Consider the following 18,586-nt stretch of genomic DNA (forward strand, 5'->3'; position numbering starts at 1 on the left):
AATACTTCCACTGTTATGTCCTGGGCAACAGACAGAGTAGATTCAACAATATTAGACTACTGCTTCTATTAGGAGTACAACTCAAATAGTAGATTTTGAGATTCTAGTTTGGAAAGCTGTAGCTTAACTTGAGAATGCACTTGGCCCAAAAGTTGTCACTACACTGAGTAGCTATGTAATCAGTCCCTCAAAACACAAACCAGCGGTACTTACAAGATGTTCTCCATCTCCATTTTTTACTGCTGTCTCTGTAAGAAGTTTAACAGTTTAACTGCTGTAGACCATACTAACAGAAACAATGCTGCTTCATTAAAGAGATTAACAGAGTAAGACACTATATCCTATATGGTTTCTATTAAAGCTTTGTTTTTAAAAAACGTATGAAAGGTATAATACACGCATCAAACCAAACCACATTTATTTCATCAGTCACAAGTGCAAATATAGCAACAAGTCAGTTCAGCAAATTACAACACACAGACAAGAATGTAATGTAAATGCTAAGTACACTGACAGACCAACTTCAAAAGAGCAGCAAAAAACAGTTTCTTCAATTAAAAACTTCTATTCTTTTTACCCTGTAATCTAAAATAACGTAATAAATCTGGATCAGGAATGTCTCTGCTAACTCGTGTTTAGCCAGGTATTCAGTTATTAACAGTTCGCATTATCCAGTGTGCAAAAGGCCAGTCCAAGCTCCCCATTAACAGATGTTTTGGTTCTAAGCAACTTTTATCCAGTATTTAAATAATACAGTTCTTATACTAGTTAATATGTTCTGCTATTTGAAATTACAAATTTAAGAATATATATTTTAAAAAAACTAAGTCAAATTTCAGTGTACATATACAATTCCACCTGGATCCAAAGTGGGCAACATTGAAGATAAAACTGAATATTACTTCCACACACACCCCCCCCAAAGAAAAAGGATAGACACAAGTCATCTCATTTTTTTTGCATCATCTTTAAATCTGTAGTTAAAATATATGCAGTGCTTATGTATAAAATAGAAAGCATTCCCATTAGGAAGATGCTGCAGTGTAATTAGCTGTTTTTGCCTACCACTTAGTAGCCAAGGAACAAGATTTATGCTTAACACCCAATCCCTATTTTGCTTTACAGAAAAGCAAAAGTTGACTACCAGTATTAGCATCAGAATTTTTACACTGGAAATCTAGTTAACCTTCTTCTTTGTTATGAGTTGTTGCTTCTTCTCTTTTTCTTTATAGGCAATGAATTGAGAGTCTGTACCAAAGATTCTATCCCACCACGTGAAAGTTGAAGCATAATTGCCGATAAAGTTCATGTGATGGAAATCATGAAAACGAGCCCCAGCATAGAAAGGCACCAAGTGAAGAGGGTTCAGTGGAACATCATAACCACTACAGGGGAGGAAAAAAAGATAAAAAGTAACTAGAGTGAGGACTTTTTCCAGACATAAAACACAAAACATAGGCCATAACTTGTCATTTTTATATAAAATGAAAAGATTTTTTGGTATTATAAGACCTTGCCATAATCACTGAAATACTGGCGTAATATGAAAAACAAGACCCCTCCTATCCTAGCCAAATACTTCTGTAAACTCCCCACAACAGCTTTGGTACTCGCTGGCCTTTTCAGCTCAGTGTACTTGGCAATACAAAAACATTCAAGAAAGTCACCAATAAATAAATAAATAAACTCACAGTGGGTGACTTCCTGCTGGCTTAGCACCTTTTCCTGACTCAGTGTGACATTAGGAAGGAGGAACAGTAACACTATCTTTTCGTGACAAGCTACGAACCTCAGCTCAGCTCCTCCTCAAACAGCATCTCAGATCAACTACAACTGTAGTATTTCTAGTCTTATTTTCAGCTTATTGCAAGTTCTTCAAATGTTTGAAATATACAATTAAAATAATATTAAAAGCACTTCGTTTAGAGGGATTTCAACTTTTTTGCTTAGTAGTACTGGAAGGCATCTTACCACCACCTAGTGGGGAGAGTGCAAGGTGACTTGTTACAAACACCTCACGTAATTGTCAAAGGAGATTTGCATCAATTACTTCATGGTATGTCACAACATACACTTCTCAGTCTACAAGCAACATATAATGAAACCCGCAATGATTTGTACAATGAGTTCATTAGTAGCTCACATTCCACTAAAACACTTGACACAGCTTACAAGAAGACACCATATGCTTCCTAACGTATCTACAAGACGTAAGGTCAAGTGTTAATACTGGCATTTTAAAAATGAACTCCTACTGCCCTCTTCCTCTTGAACACAGGAAGAAAAGCTCATTCATTTACAGATGGACCCAACCAAACCTACCGGGATTTGCACTAGGATTGTGGAGCCAAATCTGAAAGAAGTCAGTTTTACTACAGAAACAGGAATACTTGTCCTTTGTATTTACAATTAACAAACAGACAAAAGCAATTTATGTAGTTGTTTTAAAGACAGACAGTGGTTGTAGAGCCTAAAGTTTCTCTTGTCCAGCAAAACTGTCTGACAAAGTACTAAATGGAAAAAAAAATCTTAGCTGGAATATCACTTTTTGTAATTGATTTTTGGTGTTCTAACATGCGTAAGATCACTCGTACACCAAATATCCTAATTTGTACAGCCAGACATCCTAATCAGGCATCTAGCTTCTGAAACCCTCCTTGTCATGCTCTAGCTGATAGCCTACACTCTTAATCAGCAAGATTTGCTACTAACACAACCTCAAAAGAGAAAACTGGTAACTGTTCAGGCATGTTGTTCTTTGTAAGACAGGTAAAAGCATTTCAGTGCAAAATAAACAATAAATCTTAATGACAGAGACAGGTAAGTTGGAGACAGACTTAGGGAGAAGAGAAGGCAATGAGGATTTCACCTGTGTACATCAATGGTTTCCATCAAGCGACATATCACCCACGCCCACAGAAGAATCACATGGTTACAGAAAACAACAATCCCAATAAAAAAGCCAGTTCCAAGGATAAGTGTTTCCAGAGGATGTGCATATTCTGCTTGCATTCCAAATGGAGACTATAAAGAGGTAACAGACAGGAAAACAGTCACCATTTTTGATTTTATATACCCCCAAATCAGAATCACCATCTTGCAGTACTCTCCCGTTCCCAGCACCCCACAAGACTACAACAGGACAAACTGAATGATGTTGTGGGCAAAGGAAATGGTACAATTGAGCAAAGGCCTTAACACGGGTGTTCAGCTCCTCGTTGGGAAAACAGTATTCCAAAGACATAAGGATTATCATCCCATTAGTGATTCCAAACACTTCACTACTAGTTGAAACCTTTTGTTTAGGCTTACCCTTACCCCAGGCCAGTGTGTTATTTCAGGAATATTAAAGCGTTTGGCAAGCTCCTATCAGTTTTGCTATGCATCTAGTCTTGGAAGCAGAAGAAAGAAGGAAGCCAAAATATTTTCAGAATCGGGATTCACTTAGTTTATTTTTAAAATAAAAAATAAAAAAATCCCTCAACTTTGATGATTTTTTTAAAATAAATTTCTACCCTTCAAATGTTTGAGACAGAAATAAAACATTTTCTTTCCTTTACATATGTGTGTGTATATACACACACACACCCCCGAGTCATTCCTACATTTGGTTTACCAAAAAAAACATTCTACTGAGAGTTTTCAGAAGTAGAACACCATACAAAGAACAATTAAAAAAAATTTGATCTAATGCTGAAGATTTTAAGTTTGGTTATCGGAAGAAAAATAAAGTCCACTTTGGCTTATGGACTTTTACCATCAGGGAGAGTTTTTAGTGAAACTGCCATTAGTCTACAGATGACTCCCGTATGAACTACTAACCACTCTCAAGAGTAACGGGCAGAAGCTGCTCCTGTCAGAAACCTGAGGGGCTGCCAGGAGCAAGAGGAAAACAGTATCTGCTGCTGCAGATGTACATAAATATGAACGCATCAATCAATACCAAGCCTCTCTACTACCGGCAGTCTGTATAAACCAGCCCTAACCCAGCAGCTTGCAGCTGACCTTAGGCACAGTACAAGTTACACACTGAAACACAACACACACACCGTAGCATTAACACTTCTGTGACCCAAAGCCAGTGCCATCTAAACACGGCGATACTACCAGGTGTAGGCACTGCTGCACCCTACCTTACTCAGACAGTGCCACCTCCAGCCAAGCACGGCTCATTACTTTGTGCTTAGTGTCAGCTCCAACACCCGATACACACAGAGCCACCCAATATATCTGCATGCTGCACTGTGCTCTCCATGCAGATTCACACAACTGGCTATACTGCTTCCACGAGGCCCATACCCAAAGCTACAATCCTTCCCCGAATCAAGTATGCTGCACACATGATGCACACACCCAGGCTGTGCAGGTTCATCTTCTGGGGATTAGTATGCCCTAAACAACACCCTAAATGGTGGAGAACTGACGAACAATCAAAACCAGAAATCTATCATTTCCCCTCCCCTAACAATGAGACCTATAATAAACTTCTAAAAGCCTGCTGCACCTAGCTCCACAGATATGATCAAACTTTAGCAAGAGTGCACTCTTTCATTTCCATTAAATGAAATAAAATTACAGGAGGTGTTTTCAGAAACAAAATGGATGCCTGTTCCTGACAAAGAGCTCAAGAAAAGACATCTATCACAGTATTAGAGGGATACAAAATTCTTAAGTCTTTCAAATAAGATGTTTAAACAAGTTGTATGAAACCTTATATACTAAAAACTATTAAAAAATATCAAGGAATACATACAACAAACTCATGGTGAACCTTATGGATATACTTGTATATTCTCTTGTGATGCAGCAATCTATGCAGGAAATAGTGCCAGGCATCCTCAATCACTGCACATCCAAAACACTGGGCAACCAGAACATACCTTTAAAAAGCAGAAGAGCTATTAGTTATAGAATATACTAGCAGATGCACAATCTTGATGGAGAAAACAGTTATCTACCAGTAAGGGTAGGAAATGTTCAGCCTATTACTGACTGAATAACAGTGCATTATTAACACTGTCTTTTTAACATACTAAAAATGTTAATGACCAGGTACATGGGCTACTGGGCTTATCAGCTCATGTGTTGATATGCTGAAGGGAGTCAGCACGCAGTATAGCAAGCTGTCCTTCCAATGTTACACGTGCAGTCTGTAAGGAACACCCATAGACTGTGTATGGCCTAGATATAAAAATACAGAGCTACGTCAGCTGTCTAAACTAAACAGAAAATAGCATTCCAAGAAAGATGACCTTCTTTTGCAAAGAACCACTATCGAGGCAGGGGTGGCGTGGGGGAGGAGGCAGCATTTATAATTAATTCAGCTTTGTTTAAAAGTACATCAGTTTAGTGCATAAGGAGGAAAATGTCAAGCAGGTGGTACATTGTCTCCTTTGAAGGACACACTGCTGCTATGACATAAAACAAGGGAGGGGGAAGAAACACTTAGGAGGAATAAAAAAATTTTGCATAAACCCCCCCAGAAATCCAGTATTAAACCCATGCCGTCATGAAGCTTGCTTCGCTTCCATAAACTCCCTCCTAATCTCCCTTCTGAGTATCAGATCCATTTGGGGCCATTTAAAGAACTCTTGTAAGTTTTAATCAGCTCTTCTAGCAATTAACCATCAACAGAAGCAAGACTAACAAATACAGTTCACATCTCCAAAAAATTATTGTGTATTAGAATTGACGATGCTATCTGTTAAATATTCTGCCTTCAACATACTCAGCATCAACATGTAAGAAAAATCTACCTACCATCTAGGCATCTCTTCCCACTCATACGGGATGTTAAAGTACTCTGTGAAGTAATAGGTGCCACAAATCAGAGGAAGCTGAATGAAAAAGTGATTGAAGAGCAGCGTTTTGAAACACTTCCACTGTTTTTCCCATGTTTCTGGTTTATCCTAAGAAGCAGCAAAAAGAATCAGTTGTATTAGATATTTCTATTGCACATAACCATAGTGCTGCAAAAACTACTTTAGAGGCAGTTCCATTTCACCTTGGAAGACAGATAGCAGGTCTTCCAATAATAAAAATTAACTCAGGCAATACAAATTACATGGGATTGGATTCAGCTTTTTCAAAACCTCATTTTTCTAAGCTAGCTTTTTATAAAATATGAAGTAAGCCTCTCAACAGAAGTTGTCTTTGCCAGTTGCCCCAAACTATTCTTTTTATCAGTTAGCAGGAGCACTTTATTTTCAACAGCTGAACGCAAATCTAAGTTCGCTTTTCTTCTTTACACCACAGAATGTATTTCTACAGCTAGAATAATACAAAGATGCTGAAGATACAAGCCTATGAAGAAGTAAGTTACCTTGATAACTTCTAGTTTTTGCAGGGAGACATTTCACTAATTCCTATAGTAATTTAGGAGCTGGCATTATTAATTTCCAATTCAAATTACAATGAACTGGAGGAAAATTACCATCCTTAAATACAGATTGTGACTTTACTATCAATTAGGAGCACACAGTCCATCCCAGGCTTCTCCATCGTTAAAAAACTTCAAAATCCTTTCAAGACAGTGCGCATAGAGGTTCTCTGAAAGAGATGCTTGCTATTAAATAAGCACACTGCTTAATTATTTCATAATATCAAGACACACCTCTACTACCAGATGCTATTACACCTTCCCCTGTTGACACATAAACTATATAGATAACTTTGCTAACATAAAGATTGACATACACTTTTCTCTTTATACCACCATGGTGGAAAGGACACCCTCCCTCAGAAAAAACTCCCTTCCTTCCTCAAAATTCACTTCTCTTGCTCTCCTCACACACATTGGAATTTTTTTCTGTCAATTCCAGGACGTCCAAGTGATAGAAGAAATGGAGTCATACAAATTGGAAACTAGGATACTGCAGTTATACATTCTACTTCACGCATCTATACAGACAAATCAGTAAGCTTGTAGTTCACAACTCTGTCTTACCTGCTGAATTTTATACTTCTGCATGTATGGTATAAATTGGAAGACAAATCCAGGTACACAGAGTAAGAAGTACGAAACTTCATGAACTATAAGTGATCCCCAAGTTGCAATCTGGAACTTTGTGTAGTTATCCAGCATGTAATTCCAGGCATTTTTAAATGGTTGCTGCAGAGGATTGTCAGGCAAGAAGGAGTCTATATATTCCACCGCCAGATAAGCAGAATTCAAGATATTAACACTGTCGTTCACTGCCATCGTTCAAACATAAACCATCACAATTATAGTTCTGGTACAGTTGTCTGTAAGTAACCTGCACATTTTGAGAAAAAAAATAATAAACAGCAGTTCACCTTCAGGAAAAAAAAAACCACGCTACCTATGTTAGCTGTCACCTAGTTTTAAAGTAAAGGGAAGGGAAAAGCAGATTCTCTTTCTACAGAACAGTCTAAAAGAACAAAGCTTAAGATTGGTTTGAGAGGCAAACCAATTTGAGAGGCAATCAGCTCTCAGGTTTTGAGATTAGGAGCAAAGGGATAAAAAAAATATTAATTATTACCCAATTTCATTTCAAGCTTTTTGCAAGATAATTGTATTCTGTACTAAAAGATCACAGAGAGGTTCAAGTCAGATCTAAAAATTAAATCAACCCCAATCTCTGGATTATCCAGCCTCATTCTTCTCATAGCTGTGAGCCAGAATCCACACAAACTACAACACGGCAGACTGCCTTTATAGACTGCAGCTGGCTCGAGGCAATCCACCTCTCTGTAAGCAATGGAGTTTTTGTCACAGTTTGCAAAAGCACAGGAGCAGTGCTCCTGCAGGCACCCCAAAGTTCTGCCGCTTCCACAGAATAGAATGAGTGTTGGTTTGGGTTGGAAGGGAAAGGTCATCTAGTCCAAGCCCCTTGGGCTGGGACAGGGGCATTTTTCACCAGATCAGGCAGGTGAAAGCCCCATCCAACCTTACCTTGAATACCTCCAATGATGGAAGCATACACTGCTTCCCTCGGCAGCCTGTTCCAGTGTCTCACCGCTTTCAGAGTAAAAAACACTGTCCTTATGCCCATATACCCAATCCAGACCTACCTTTTTAGTCTAAAACCGCTGCCCCTCGTGTTGCTGCTAGAGACCTTCACAAAAAGTCTTTCTCCATGGTCCTTGTAAGGCCCCTTTACTTACTGAAAGGCCGCAGCGAGGTGTTCCCCGAGGCTTCCCTTCCCCAGGCAGCCCGGCCCCAGCCCAGCCCCCCCGCAGGCGCTGCCCGGCCGCCCCGCGCCGCCCCTGCGGGTCACGGGCCCCCATCCGCCGCTCCCGGGCCGGGCCCAGCACAAACCCCGCACCGAGCGCGGTATCTGGCATCAGTTGGCGTGTTTCCCTCTTGGCAACGGCACCACGACGCTATCGCTCCCATTAAAGCACGAACACCACGACGGACACCGTGTTGAGGGGAACGCGCGGCAGCAGCCGCCCAGCGGGCCTCCAGCCCGAGCTCCCGACGGGCGGGCACACGCGGCTACTCACCCTCCGGGAACGCCGCCGGCTCGCCGAGGGACCAGGCTACTCCGGGGTCCCAGACCGTCCGCGGCCCCTGTGAGGAAGAGGAGAGACCCTGGCACACGCCACCCGCGCTCGGGGCGATGGCGGCGGCGGCGGGGGAATGCCCAGGGGAGACGCCCGGCCGGCGGCACCCGCGCACGGCCGGCAGCACCCGCGCACGGCCGGCCCTCCCCGCGGAGCAGCCGCACAGCCGGACGGGCGCCCACACCCCAGCAGCGGCACCCCCGGGTCAGGCCGCGACAGCCAGCCAGCCCGCCCGCCCGCCCTCGGCTTCCCCTGGCGGGGCGCCCCCTCACCTGGGTGACGGCAGCAGCGGCACCGACCACACCCGCGCCCGCCACAGGAATAACACCCGCCGGCACCGGCACCGCCGCCTCTTCAAGAGCGCCCTCCCATTGGCCGCTCGGCAACACCCCGCGCGGCGCCCATTGGCTGGCTGGCGGCAGCGGCGGAGAGTCAGGCGTGAGGAGGGCCGGCACGGCGCTGCGGCTCCCGCGCGCCCATTGGCTGAAGGGGTGGAGTGAGGATAGTGCGACCCCGGCCCGCGGCCAATGAGGCGGGAGGGACGCGGGCTGACGTCGGAGACGTGATGAGGCGGGGACCGGTAACTGAGGCGGGCGCGGCGTTTCAGCCGCCCCGGGGCCGCCGGTGGTGCCGCTCCCTGGGGTGCCGCCCCTGCGCTCGCCTCTGCTCTTCGCACGGCCGGCCCGGGCGGGACCGGCGGCAGAAACCGCCGAGAAAGGCAGCCTGGCGGCAGGCAGGCAGAGCGCGGGCCGCGGGTGCGAAGGAGACGATCGTTCCGAGGGAAGCCGCCGCCGCAGCTCGTTCCCGCCGCTGCGTGTGAAGCGGGCCGTGCCCCACGGCCACCGCCCTCTCGCTCTCCGGGGGGCGGCACGGCCCGTGGGCGCGCAGCCGCGACCGGTGGCGACCGTGCGGGGGCACAGGGGCTTGCGTAGGAGAACTGACATAACCGCCCACAGCATAAATAAATGACGAACACAAGGTATGGCAGGGTGGCAACGGGCCAGAACCGTACGCACCGAGTTCGGCATCCTGCCGGTGAAACTCTACAAATACAAATGCACAGCCTCAGTGAAAAGTTCCTGCTGAAGCCCGCTACCACAACGTGTCACACCCCGGCACCCACAGTGAAACGCCATCATCGATGTAAATGCAGCCTCTGCCAAAACCCTGCGCCACACCAAGCCATGAGCTTCGCTGGAACTTGGAGGTGGCCACTACACCTTCACTCACTGAAGACCAAAGCTTTCCACAACAGACCTGCTGCAAATGAGCGATATTTACATGATCAGTTCCTAAACCTCAGAAGTTCTTTTCAATATGCTTGCATTCAGGTCTTTAGAACCCCAACCCCACCCCCAAACCTCTTCACCGATGTACAATTCTTTGATTTGAGACTTGCATTCAGAAACACGTGTTTTAAGCCATATGTTGGCATTAGGAAGCAATATACAAACTTTTATTAGAAGAAAATGTCTCAAATATGACAATAACTTTGGTCATGTTAGAAAGGAGGCCGTCCAAGAACGAATAAAAATGAGCTGCTTTAGAAGCATGGCCACATACAGTATATTCAGGTATTAGCTAACAGAAGCTAAGGTTACACACATAAATAGGCCTTAGTACCATGCAAGTTCAATGCAATTTCATACATTATAAATTTTCAGTTATTTTCATGCCAAATCACCTTTTGGATAAAAAGATAAGTAACATCTAAGTGTGACCAAAATTGAACACAAAAAAAAAATCATAAGTACAGGCAACATTTTTATTAAAAAGATTTTGAAATTACACCTGTTCGAGAAGTGTTATACCATCTCTGATCTCCTTCAATGGGAATTAGTAGCGTTAAGCATTGTTACATATCAAAAAATACAACTCTGTTTTACAACATAGTACTGACATATTCAAAGTACTTTGCCAAATTATAAATAGTAAAATCAGGTTTTGAAGAATTTCAATAGAAAGCAACTTAGGCTCACACAAACATATGCACATAGTATAGTCATGTAACAAAAGTTTTATAAAAGGAAACAGATTTACCCCATGCCAGCTTGAATTACTGAGGTGGGATTCAATACCTACTATGAAGACTGACGGTTCATTTCTTTAAATATATTTATTAGACTCTGGAAAAAATAAGACAAAAATTTACTTTCACCAGAATACACACCATTCTTCACTGACAATCCGTTTCTCAGTCATGACTGACAGAAGCCGGTCCTTACAAAAGTGGGTTGTTGTTTTTTTTTTTAAGACCTTGCTAAAAAAAAAAAGGTCCACTTGACTTTAAAAATTCAATCAGCTTCTGCTCAACTGCAGAATAATCCTACGCATTGCTTCTACCTAGAGTAATCTTCATCATCTGTCATCTGCAATTGTAGACAGTCACATCTTCCACTGTGACTCAAGGTGCAGCTACAAGTAGAGAAGTGCTTAAGATACTCAGTCACTTCAAATACACTTGTTGAAGACTGCTTCTAGTGCATAATCAAGTTGAAAATCCCTTCACTGATCATAATGGTTTGTCGATAACTGTAACACCTAAAGTGAGAAAGGAGAGGCATAAAACTTTAGGTAGTATAAAAAAAAAATCAAGAATATGAAATAAGGTTTTAATATAATACCTTGCAACTAGCATAATGTCAAAAAAATGTGCATCAGAAACCATTAAAAAAAAAATCAGTGTTTTATCTTCCCTAATTTCTCTGACAGTTTTCTAAATCAGTGCAGTTTTCAAAAGTTTCACTTGAAAAAATTTTCCATTACTCATGTATAATTTTGTTATCAGTGAAATACATCCGTAACATTCACTTAACTCATTTGAGAAACTGCAATTATTGAAGTAAAAGATTCCTTAATCAGCTCTTGTTTTCTAAATATCAAATCCTAAAGAACTTAAGAATTGGACCCCGTAGATTGAGACACAGATCCCATGTTCATAAAAGGACTGGTCATACCCGAGTCATTTTTCTGACTCACCACTTACGTGCTAAATCCCTCAAGTACAGTTTAATACCATTTTTTTCCTTGTAGCAAGTAACAGTTTGAAGACACCACTCAAAACCTATCACCAGATTCTTGATACTCATTTTAGTATCTTAGTTTTACCTTAGATAGGTCTTTGGACGCTTTGTCAAATTTCTTAACCTAGCTGTTATACTGTAAAAAGTCTGTTAAAAAAATATCTATAGACATTACCTGCATAGCTCCTCCCTGTACTCATACAGGATGACACAACTGTCCATTTATCAGTTGTTGGATTATAATATTCCACTGTTGATAAATTACAGGAACCATCATCTCCTCCAACTACATACAAGAGACCATTTACAGCACAAACACCTAATAAAAGCACAGGAAACCAGTATGAAAATTAGCAGTTGGCCTGTTCACCCTGCAAAAGCATGGTTTCTATTCTGCAACATCATGAAAGCAGCAGAAGTCCAGGAACATGCCATTTACACCAAACAATACTGCTGCTGTTTTCAAGTAATTGTTGTTATACCTGCATTCCTTCGGCACATGTTCATGTCTGCAACCTGCTTCCATGTACTGGCAACGGGGTCAAACACTTCAACACTTTTTCTTACCAAAGGACCATCGTGACCACCTACCGCATACAATAAATTGTTTAACACACCAACACCTGTGAACATATGAAAATACTAAAAATTAACCAGAGAATGGTTTGACTGATACAAAGGAGAAACAACAAATATTATGTCCATTAACACAAATCCTTCATCCAGTCAATGTTAGGAATGTTATTTCCAAAAACATTTGGGTCAGGACGCATTAAAGGAAACAGACAGTAACTACAGCAGACACTGATAACATGTCTTGTGTGCCTATCTACCACACTGCAGCATACAAAGACCAGAGCTGTTCTGCAACAGAAGATTTAGAAAATTCTAGGTGAAAAATGATGTGCGGGAGTAAGAGGACTATTGAAATCTAGGACTAATTAGAAGTGACAGTAAATGAGACAGCATGCTCAGCCAGCATAACGGAAATCTGACATGATGACAAAGCGTAAGTGAATTTTTAGAAAGTAAAAAAATGCGCAGTACAGAGGATGAAAGCTGAATGGATAGACATTATACAATAGGGATGTTTCCACTGAAGGGCTGGAATACCTTGTAAACCTATATATGAAACAAAATTAAAGAGTCAGCACCTTCCTCCTCCAGGATTCAGACACCAAACTTCCTTGAACCAAGCTTCAGTTACCCAAATACCCAAAAGGATATTAAAGGGACTTCTTAGATTTACAATAGAAGTTTATCAGTCTATAAGCTTGGAACGAAAGAATAAAGCTAGTCTGTATCTACTTGCTGATTGGGCTGCACATACTGAAAAGATGATATAGGAGAAACAGAAAAGAAGGCCTGTGCATTCCTCACTTTATAATCCACTGTTAGAACCCAAACATAATAGATTTCAGAAACGTAGGTTTTTTGCATTAAAAATTGTGAGCAATGGACTATAAAAACAACTGAAAAAACACTATGAAAGTATGCTGAGAAATCTTACATATGTCACATTTAAGATCATGAAACTCAAAGCTGAGATACAGATTTGCAAGTATAGTTCTTAAAAGGTTCCATGGAAAGGGCACAGCTTAAATTTTTTAAAGGGAAACAGCAAATATGAATGCAAAAGATCAGTTAAGTCCTTCAGAGTAAAATAAAAAATAAAAAAGCTGGGTTAAAAAGAGAACCCTGAGACCTTAATAGCCAACCGAAATACCTTTGAAAACATATCACTAATGTTTATTTAACAGCTATTCCTAAATGAGGACAGAAACTACTCCTGCTGAAATAACTACATTTTCTTAATAAAAAGACAAATTTTAATAATTAAAGGAAGAGGGGAAGGAAACATGGAAGAGTTAATTGTTACTGCAAATTTGAAAAAAAGCTTCTTAATAGGACACTTTTATAAGTCATGCTATCTAACACTTTATCAGTGACATTCACTACTAACATTTCCCCTTATCTTTGCCAGTTAATTTAATTCCTCTTTTATTGCTATTATTTCTAGCTATCATGTCATAGTATAGTTGACCGCTTTTATTTCTCCCGCTGTGATCACACCATTACACAGGATAATACAACATTCAGCTTCTGTAGAATTAAACACTACAGAGCTAGAAGGAGGGCTAAAGTGTTTAGTTTAAATATGTGATGTGACACAAATGCCCCCCACACACACCCCCAGGTTTTCAGTATAGTTACTGACCTTCCTATTCAGTGTGTAGTTTCCCCTCTGCCACATTGCCATTTTTTCTTTGATAGCTCCTTTTTTTTAATAACGTCCTCCGTTCTTCTTTGGTGCTTCATTTTCCCTTAATCCCACACCCAGTTTCCAAGTCCTACCTTATTCCTTGCTCCTTCCGTCTGTATCCTCTTGTTGCCGTCTTCCGAGTTCTCCTTTCTTTGTTAATTTTTCTTTCCTGCCCATTTTTCAGGACCCTGTCTTATATCTCTCATCCCTCCCAAATGGCCTCTATCTGGATCTGATGTTCCTCATCCCAGTATGTTGCTGGAAAGAGATCTGTCCCCGCACTGATCAACTGAGAAGCAGTTGGCACTAAAGAAGAGTAACTGAAGCTGCTTTTGAATGAAGCTGAAGCAGTAGGAACAGAAGAGACGGGCTTAAGTTCCTTCAGATGACCAGAGATCCAGAGGTTTAATACATGAATACAATTATCTGTAGTTAGCACCTGGAACACCACCAGGACTGATTGCCAATTGAAACAGTTCTGGTGGTTTTAGGTATTTGGCCACTACAACCAAGCTCAATCAATAGTCATGATTTTCACATTACCATCCACTCCCCTACGCACAAATATAATTTTCCAGGTATTAACAGAGTGACACAGAAGAATGTTGATTATTTTAGTCAGTCACATGAATCTGAAATAACTGACTACATTTACTTTTCCTCCCCAATTTTTTTTTTTTTTGTTTAATCAGAGGACAAGGTAAAAGGCAGCAGAGTGTTGAGTAAACACATACAGTCCTGAGCTCTGGGACAAGGGGAGGGAAGAGGGGCAGAAAGATTCCAGTAATTAGTGTATCTAAGGCACTAATTTCAGAGTTATAGCAATAACTCAACATTAAAAAAAAATCCTGAAAATACCAATATCTAGTGTATAAATAGGCTACAAGCACAACGATAGTTTGCAAAACCAGAGTATTAAGAAAAGAACAAAACAAAACAAAAACCACTGAGATAAAATGGGTGTGCGGGCAAATTGCAAAATGAAGCTTTGTCACAATCCACCAACACTATTTGTCTTCATAATGATACCTGTAATTTGCCCATTTCATATAAATATTTTACTCAAAACTTGCCAGTATCAGACAGGAGTATTAAACAGTACCTCTACTGCAACTCTGGCCGTTTTTTAATCCAGAATTTACTCCACACAGACTTGAGCAACCAGAACTTTTGCAAGACAACTATGTTTTCTGGAGATACAATTTATCATGTTGCCTTCAAACAGTTTTAGTTTAGAAACACAATTAAAACATTACCTTTAGCAATAACAGACTTACCAACTTGCTGATTTCGTAAAGGTATAATAAAAGTATCACAAACTAAGTTATCTTAATTCTAGTAACGATTGTAATACTTCTGCATATTTCTTTTGAAAAATTTTGGTCTTAATTTAGACATCATGATACAGATTAAAAACTGTTCAGCATTAATAAAGAATAATGGAAGGCAAGATGAAAGTCGGGATAACTATTGAGCGTCCTAGAGGTCCATCCAGTTTTATTTGTAGCAACAACTCTTCCAATTATGAAGCACATTATTGCAATCACCAGTAGATACTTGAAGGGTGTTACTAAAAAGCACCACTGAGTACTTGGCAAAAAAGTGACTTGAGTAACTATTAAAAAAATAAATGTAGAAAAATAATGCCATGCAATTTGACTTGAAAAAGTCCATGGTAACACATCTAGAGAAATAAAACAACTTCTGCGAGTTGAAAAAACCTGAAATACCAAAAGACAAATAGAGGACAGTGAACAGTAAATGAGATTTGAGTCCATAATATAAATAGATAATGAAAATGCTAAAGTCAATTTGGAACTGTGGAAACATCATTTCTTTAAACAAAAGCAGAATACCACAGGGACTTTTGAAGAGAAATACACATACTGAGAATCGTAAGAAGGGAAAAAAGAAAGCCACAAAAAAAAAAAACAAAACCAAAAACCGGGATTTATAAGGAAATAAATGGATATACCTTGACTAACCGATAAGGAAGGATAACATGTAGTAGCCTATACATATCCAAAGGATGTAAACACCAGGTGATGAGAAGAATTACTGAAGATGAAACAAAGGGTACATAAGTGGAAGTAATACGATGAAACCAGTAATACAAACTTAAGAATGAACAAGGACAAAATTTCCCGCAGTGAATCAGAATGCAGAACAAGTCCTCCAAAGAGGCAGAAATCTAGTTACAATTCAGTTATCCTGAAAAAACTATTAGAAAAATCAGCCCTACACTGGCAAAGAGACATCTTTGAAGAAATATATTTTAAACCTGGCCACATAGATTTTGCTACCGTGTTATTTAGATGATATTAAATTGACTGTCACAATCCATGCGTATTAGTCTATATGTTAAAAACATCAGAAGTTACAGGAAAAGGAGGAATACAAAAAGCAAGGAAAGCTATTTACTATTAATAGACAATCTTACTCTGTAGGACAGTTTTGTATTTATAACCTGCAACGTATCAACCATCTAAGACTAACATGTTCCAATGGACACAGACTTCAGCTTACCTTTTATATTTTTAGACACATTTTAAAACGACAAATTTGTTTCAGTTTTACAGAGATAGTTGATTCTCATCCACTCACCTGCTCCACTCCGTCTAGTGCTCATTTCTGCAACGTAAGTCCACTCATTTGTATTAGCATCATAGCATTCTACTGAACTAAGGCACTGACGCGACGCCCCATCGTAGCCACCGACAGCATACAGTTTACCTGGAAGGATAACCGAGAAACCCACAAATTTTTAATGCACACAGACTATATCAGTACACAGGCTGAGGAAAAGCCATCATTCTCTGAATTAGCTCCGAATCAGTACCTATCATCAATCAGTTACTGAGTTTCTATTTTGTAAACAGTCTGAGATACTACACTATAGTTCTTGTCATTTTTAGGATGTAAAAGGCAGCCACTATCTAACAAGAACAACGCGAGTCAAAAGATTTTAAATTGCCCAGCTGAAATACAAAAGGTACTTTACCCTGGTTTTCATTAAGAACTGTTCAAAAGCAAGCTAATTCAAGTATGTCCAGCACTGGAAGCTTGCAAATAGGCTTCCTAGAAATATCAAAAATTCACATGAAAATTTCTTGCAGTGTCTGCATTTTCAGATCAGAATTAGCAGTGGTTCCTATGCAGTTAAAACACACACCTGAAACTACGCTAAGACCCACGAGCCAGCCCAAGTCTGCACTGTGCAAGCAACATCCAGGCTATTCACCATCGAGCTTACTCAAAAGCCAGCAGTTTTCCTGGCACTGTCCTTGAGGTCATCCCCAGAGTGCAACTAGCAAAGTCAGCCACAGATAACAGTGTTGACAATACTGCAGTGCTACATCACTAAAGACCAATTTATAAGGTCATCAGTTCAGTCATCAGGCTCTCTAGCTTTGCTGACATGTAACCTAGAGCATGCATGCTTAGCAAGCTTTTCCTTCATTTGGCCTCAGGCACAGTGGAAGCTCTGGGAAAAAAAAATTAAACCAAGTAGAATGATTATGTATTGTTCATACCATTTGAATTACAAGGTTGAGCAAAACCACAGATCTGATGTATGTTTTTAAAAGTGAGAAAAGGTAGTAAGGTAAATGGTTGCTTTCCCCTCCCCCCATCTTTTTAATGTCATTTGTCAACTTACCTCCAACAACACCTACACCAACGCTACTTCTTCTTGTGTTCATTGGAGCTACATGAAACCACTCATTAGTCTTTAAGTTGTAAACTTCAACTGATGATAAACCTACAAAGAAAATGTAACATTATTTTCTCTGTAAATCTGGATGCAACATACTCTCTACCTTCCAGGAAATTCTTCATAACTGAAAATTCAAATTATTTCATTTTAAGGACCGTTAATTACCGTGCAAAAGGCACAACTGCTGTTCTTTAGATAACCAATTACAGTCAAGCCATTCTTGGTGTCTGAAAATGGGCAAATTAATAAAAGCTTTTGTGGAACGCTGAAAAATTCTTCCCTGGATTTCTTTCTTTCTAAAGTCAGTCACAATGCTCTCTCCTATATATGCTTTTGTAATAGTTATTGACAAAAAGCATCATCTCTGCACAAATGGTTTAATGCACCTGTGAAGAGAATGAACAGTTTATGTCCAAAGCTCTCCCACAGGTCAGAGAAAGCTCTTTGTAATCCTACTTATGCTACATGAAAATGCAGATACATATTTCGTATGCAAATAGGACAAAAGCAATCAGGTAATTTTTATGCTCACACCTTCCATGGGTTAAGGACTCTGACTATAGAAGGAATACTGGAAGGAAACTTGTTAAAGAGTCACTGATGCTTAAGCCTAAACTCTTGGATGGGAGCAAACAGTCCACTGTTCAGGTAGAAGGACGTGACCACTAAAGCACATTCCACACCACAAGATGCCAGGCCAGGCTCGTGCCTGGTTTCATCACAGCTACCAGGGAAGAGACATTCAGGTTTGATAAAATTATGTCAAGCAGACAATGCCAATCAGCAGTGTATAAAGGCAAATATACCTGTACTCCCATCAAATCCTCCCACGGCATAAAGAAGGCCATTTAATACAGCTGCTCCCAGTGTGCTTCTCCTGTCTTGCATATTAGCAACACTTGTCCACTGGTCCTTCACTGGATCATAGGAATCCACTGTGCGCACTCTCAAAGAACCGTTGAAACCACCAACGGCATAAACCATTCCTCCCATGTACACCATTCCTAGAGCAGGGAAGCAGGGAGGAAAGATACGCGTTTCAGTTTCTTTGTCAAT

The 18,586-nt window shown here is 40.5% G+C and overlaps 2 protein-coding genes across 6 annotated transcripts in view; both read right to left on the bottom strand.

The window, feature by feature from the left end:
• Positions 1 to 398: 398 nt before the first annotated feature.
• On the bottom strand, positions 399 to 8,906 carry MSMO1 (methylsterol monooxygenase 1). Its single transcript, XM_037377360.1, has 7 exons — positions 8,802 to 8,906; positions 8,470 to 8,536; positions 6,947 to 7,256; positions 5,761 to 5,909; positions 4,754 to 4,880; positions 2,870 to 3,024; positions 399 to 1,385 (listed from the first exon to the last, which is right to left on the bottom strand). The coding sequence occupies exons 3-7, from the start codon at positions 7,199 to 7,201 to the stop codon at positions 1,178 to 1,180; spliced, it is 894 nt and encodes a 297-aa protein (XP_037233257.1). The 5' UTR covers positions 7,202 to 7,256; positions 8,470 to 8,536; positions 8,802 to 8,906; the 3' UTR covers positions 399 to 1,177.
• A 1,051-nt stretch (positions 8,907 to 9,957) lies between these two features.
• The window catches only part of KLHL2 (kelch like family member 2), a 61,921-nt gene continuing 53,292 nt past the window's right edge, over positions 9,958 to 18,586 (bottom strand). For 2 of the 5 annotated variants that reach the window (XM_037377408.1, XM_037377383.1), the window contains 6 exons: positions 18,337 to 18,534; positions 17,474 to 17,575; positions 16,420 to 16,548; positions 12,035 to 12,175; positions 11,728 to 11,871; positions 9,958 to 11,070 (listed from right to left, as the gene is read on the bottom strand). In XM_037377408.1, coding sequence (XP_037233305.1) covers positions 11,042 to 11,070; positions 11,728 to 11,871; positions 12,035 to 12,175; positions 16,420 to 16,548; positions 17,474 to 17,575; positions 18,337 to 18,534 — 743 coding nt within the window. In that variant the 3' untranslated portion in view covers positions 9,958 to 11,041. Of the gene's footprint in view, positions 11,071 to 11,727; positions 11,872 to 12,034; positions 12,176 to 13,185; positions 15,874 to 16,419; positions 16,549 to 17,473; positions 17,576 to 18,336; positions 18,535 to 18,586 lie in introns of those variants that run through there. The other 3 variants (XM_037377393.1, XM_037377373.1, XM_037377398.1) reach the window with 2 other exon arrangements.

Source organism: Falco rusticolus, chromosome 1 (assembly GCF_015220075.1).
Source record: "Falco rusticolus isolate bFalRus1 chromosome 1, bFalRus1.pri, whole genome shotgun sequence".
Lineage (NCBI taxonomy): Eukaryota > Metazoa > Chordata > Aves > Falconiformes > Falconidae > Falco > Falco rusticolus.

Bases quoted from the DNA above. Each gene is read 5' to 3' on its own strand.
- MSMO1 (XM_037377360.1), bottom strand. From the start codon at position 7,201: ATGGCAGTGAACGACAGTGTTAATATCTTGAATTCTGCTTATCTGGCG. The intron at 5,910-6,946 runs GTAAGACAGAGT...GCTGCTTCTTAG, and splicing joins AGAAGTATAAAATTCAGCAG to GATAAACCAGAAACATGGGA. The intron at 4,881-5,760 runs GTAGGTAGATTT...TGCTTTTTAAAG, and splicing joins TGGGAAGAGATGCCTAGATG to GTATGTTCTGGTTGCCCAGT.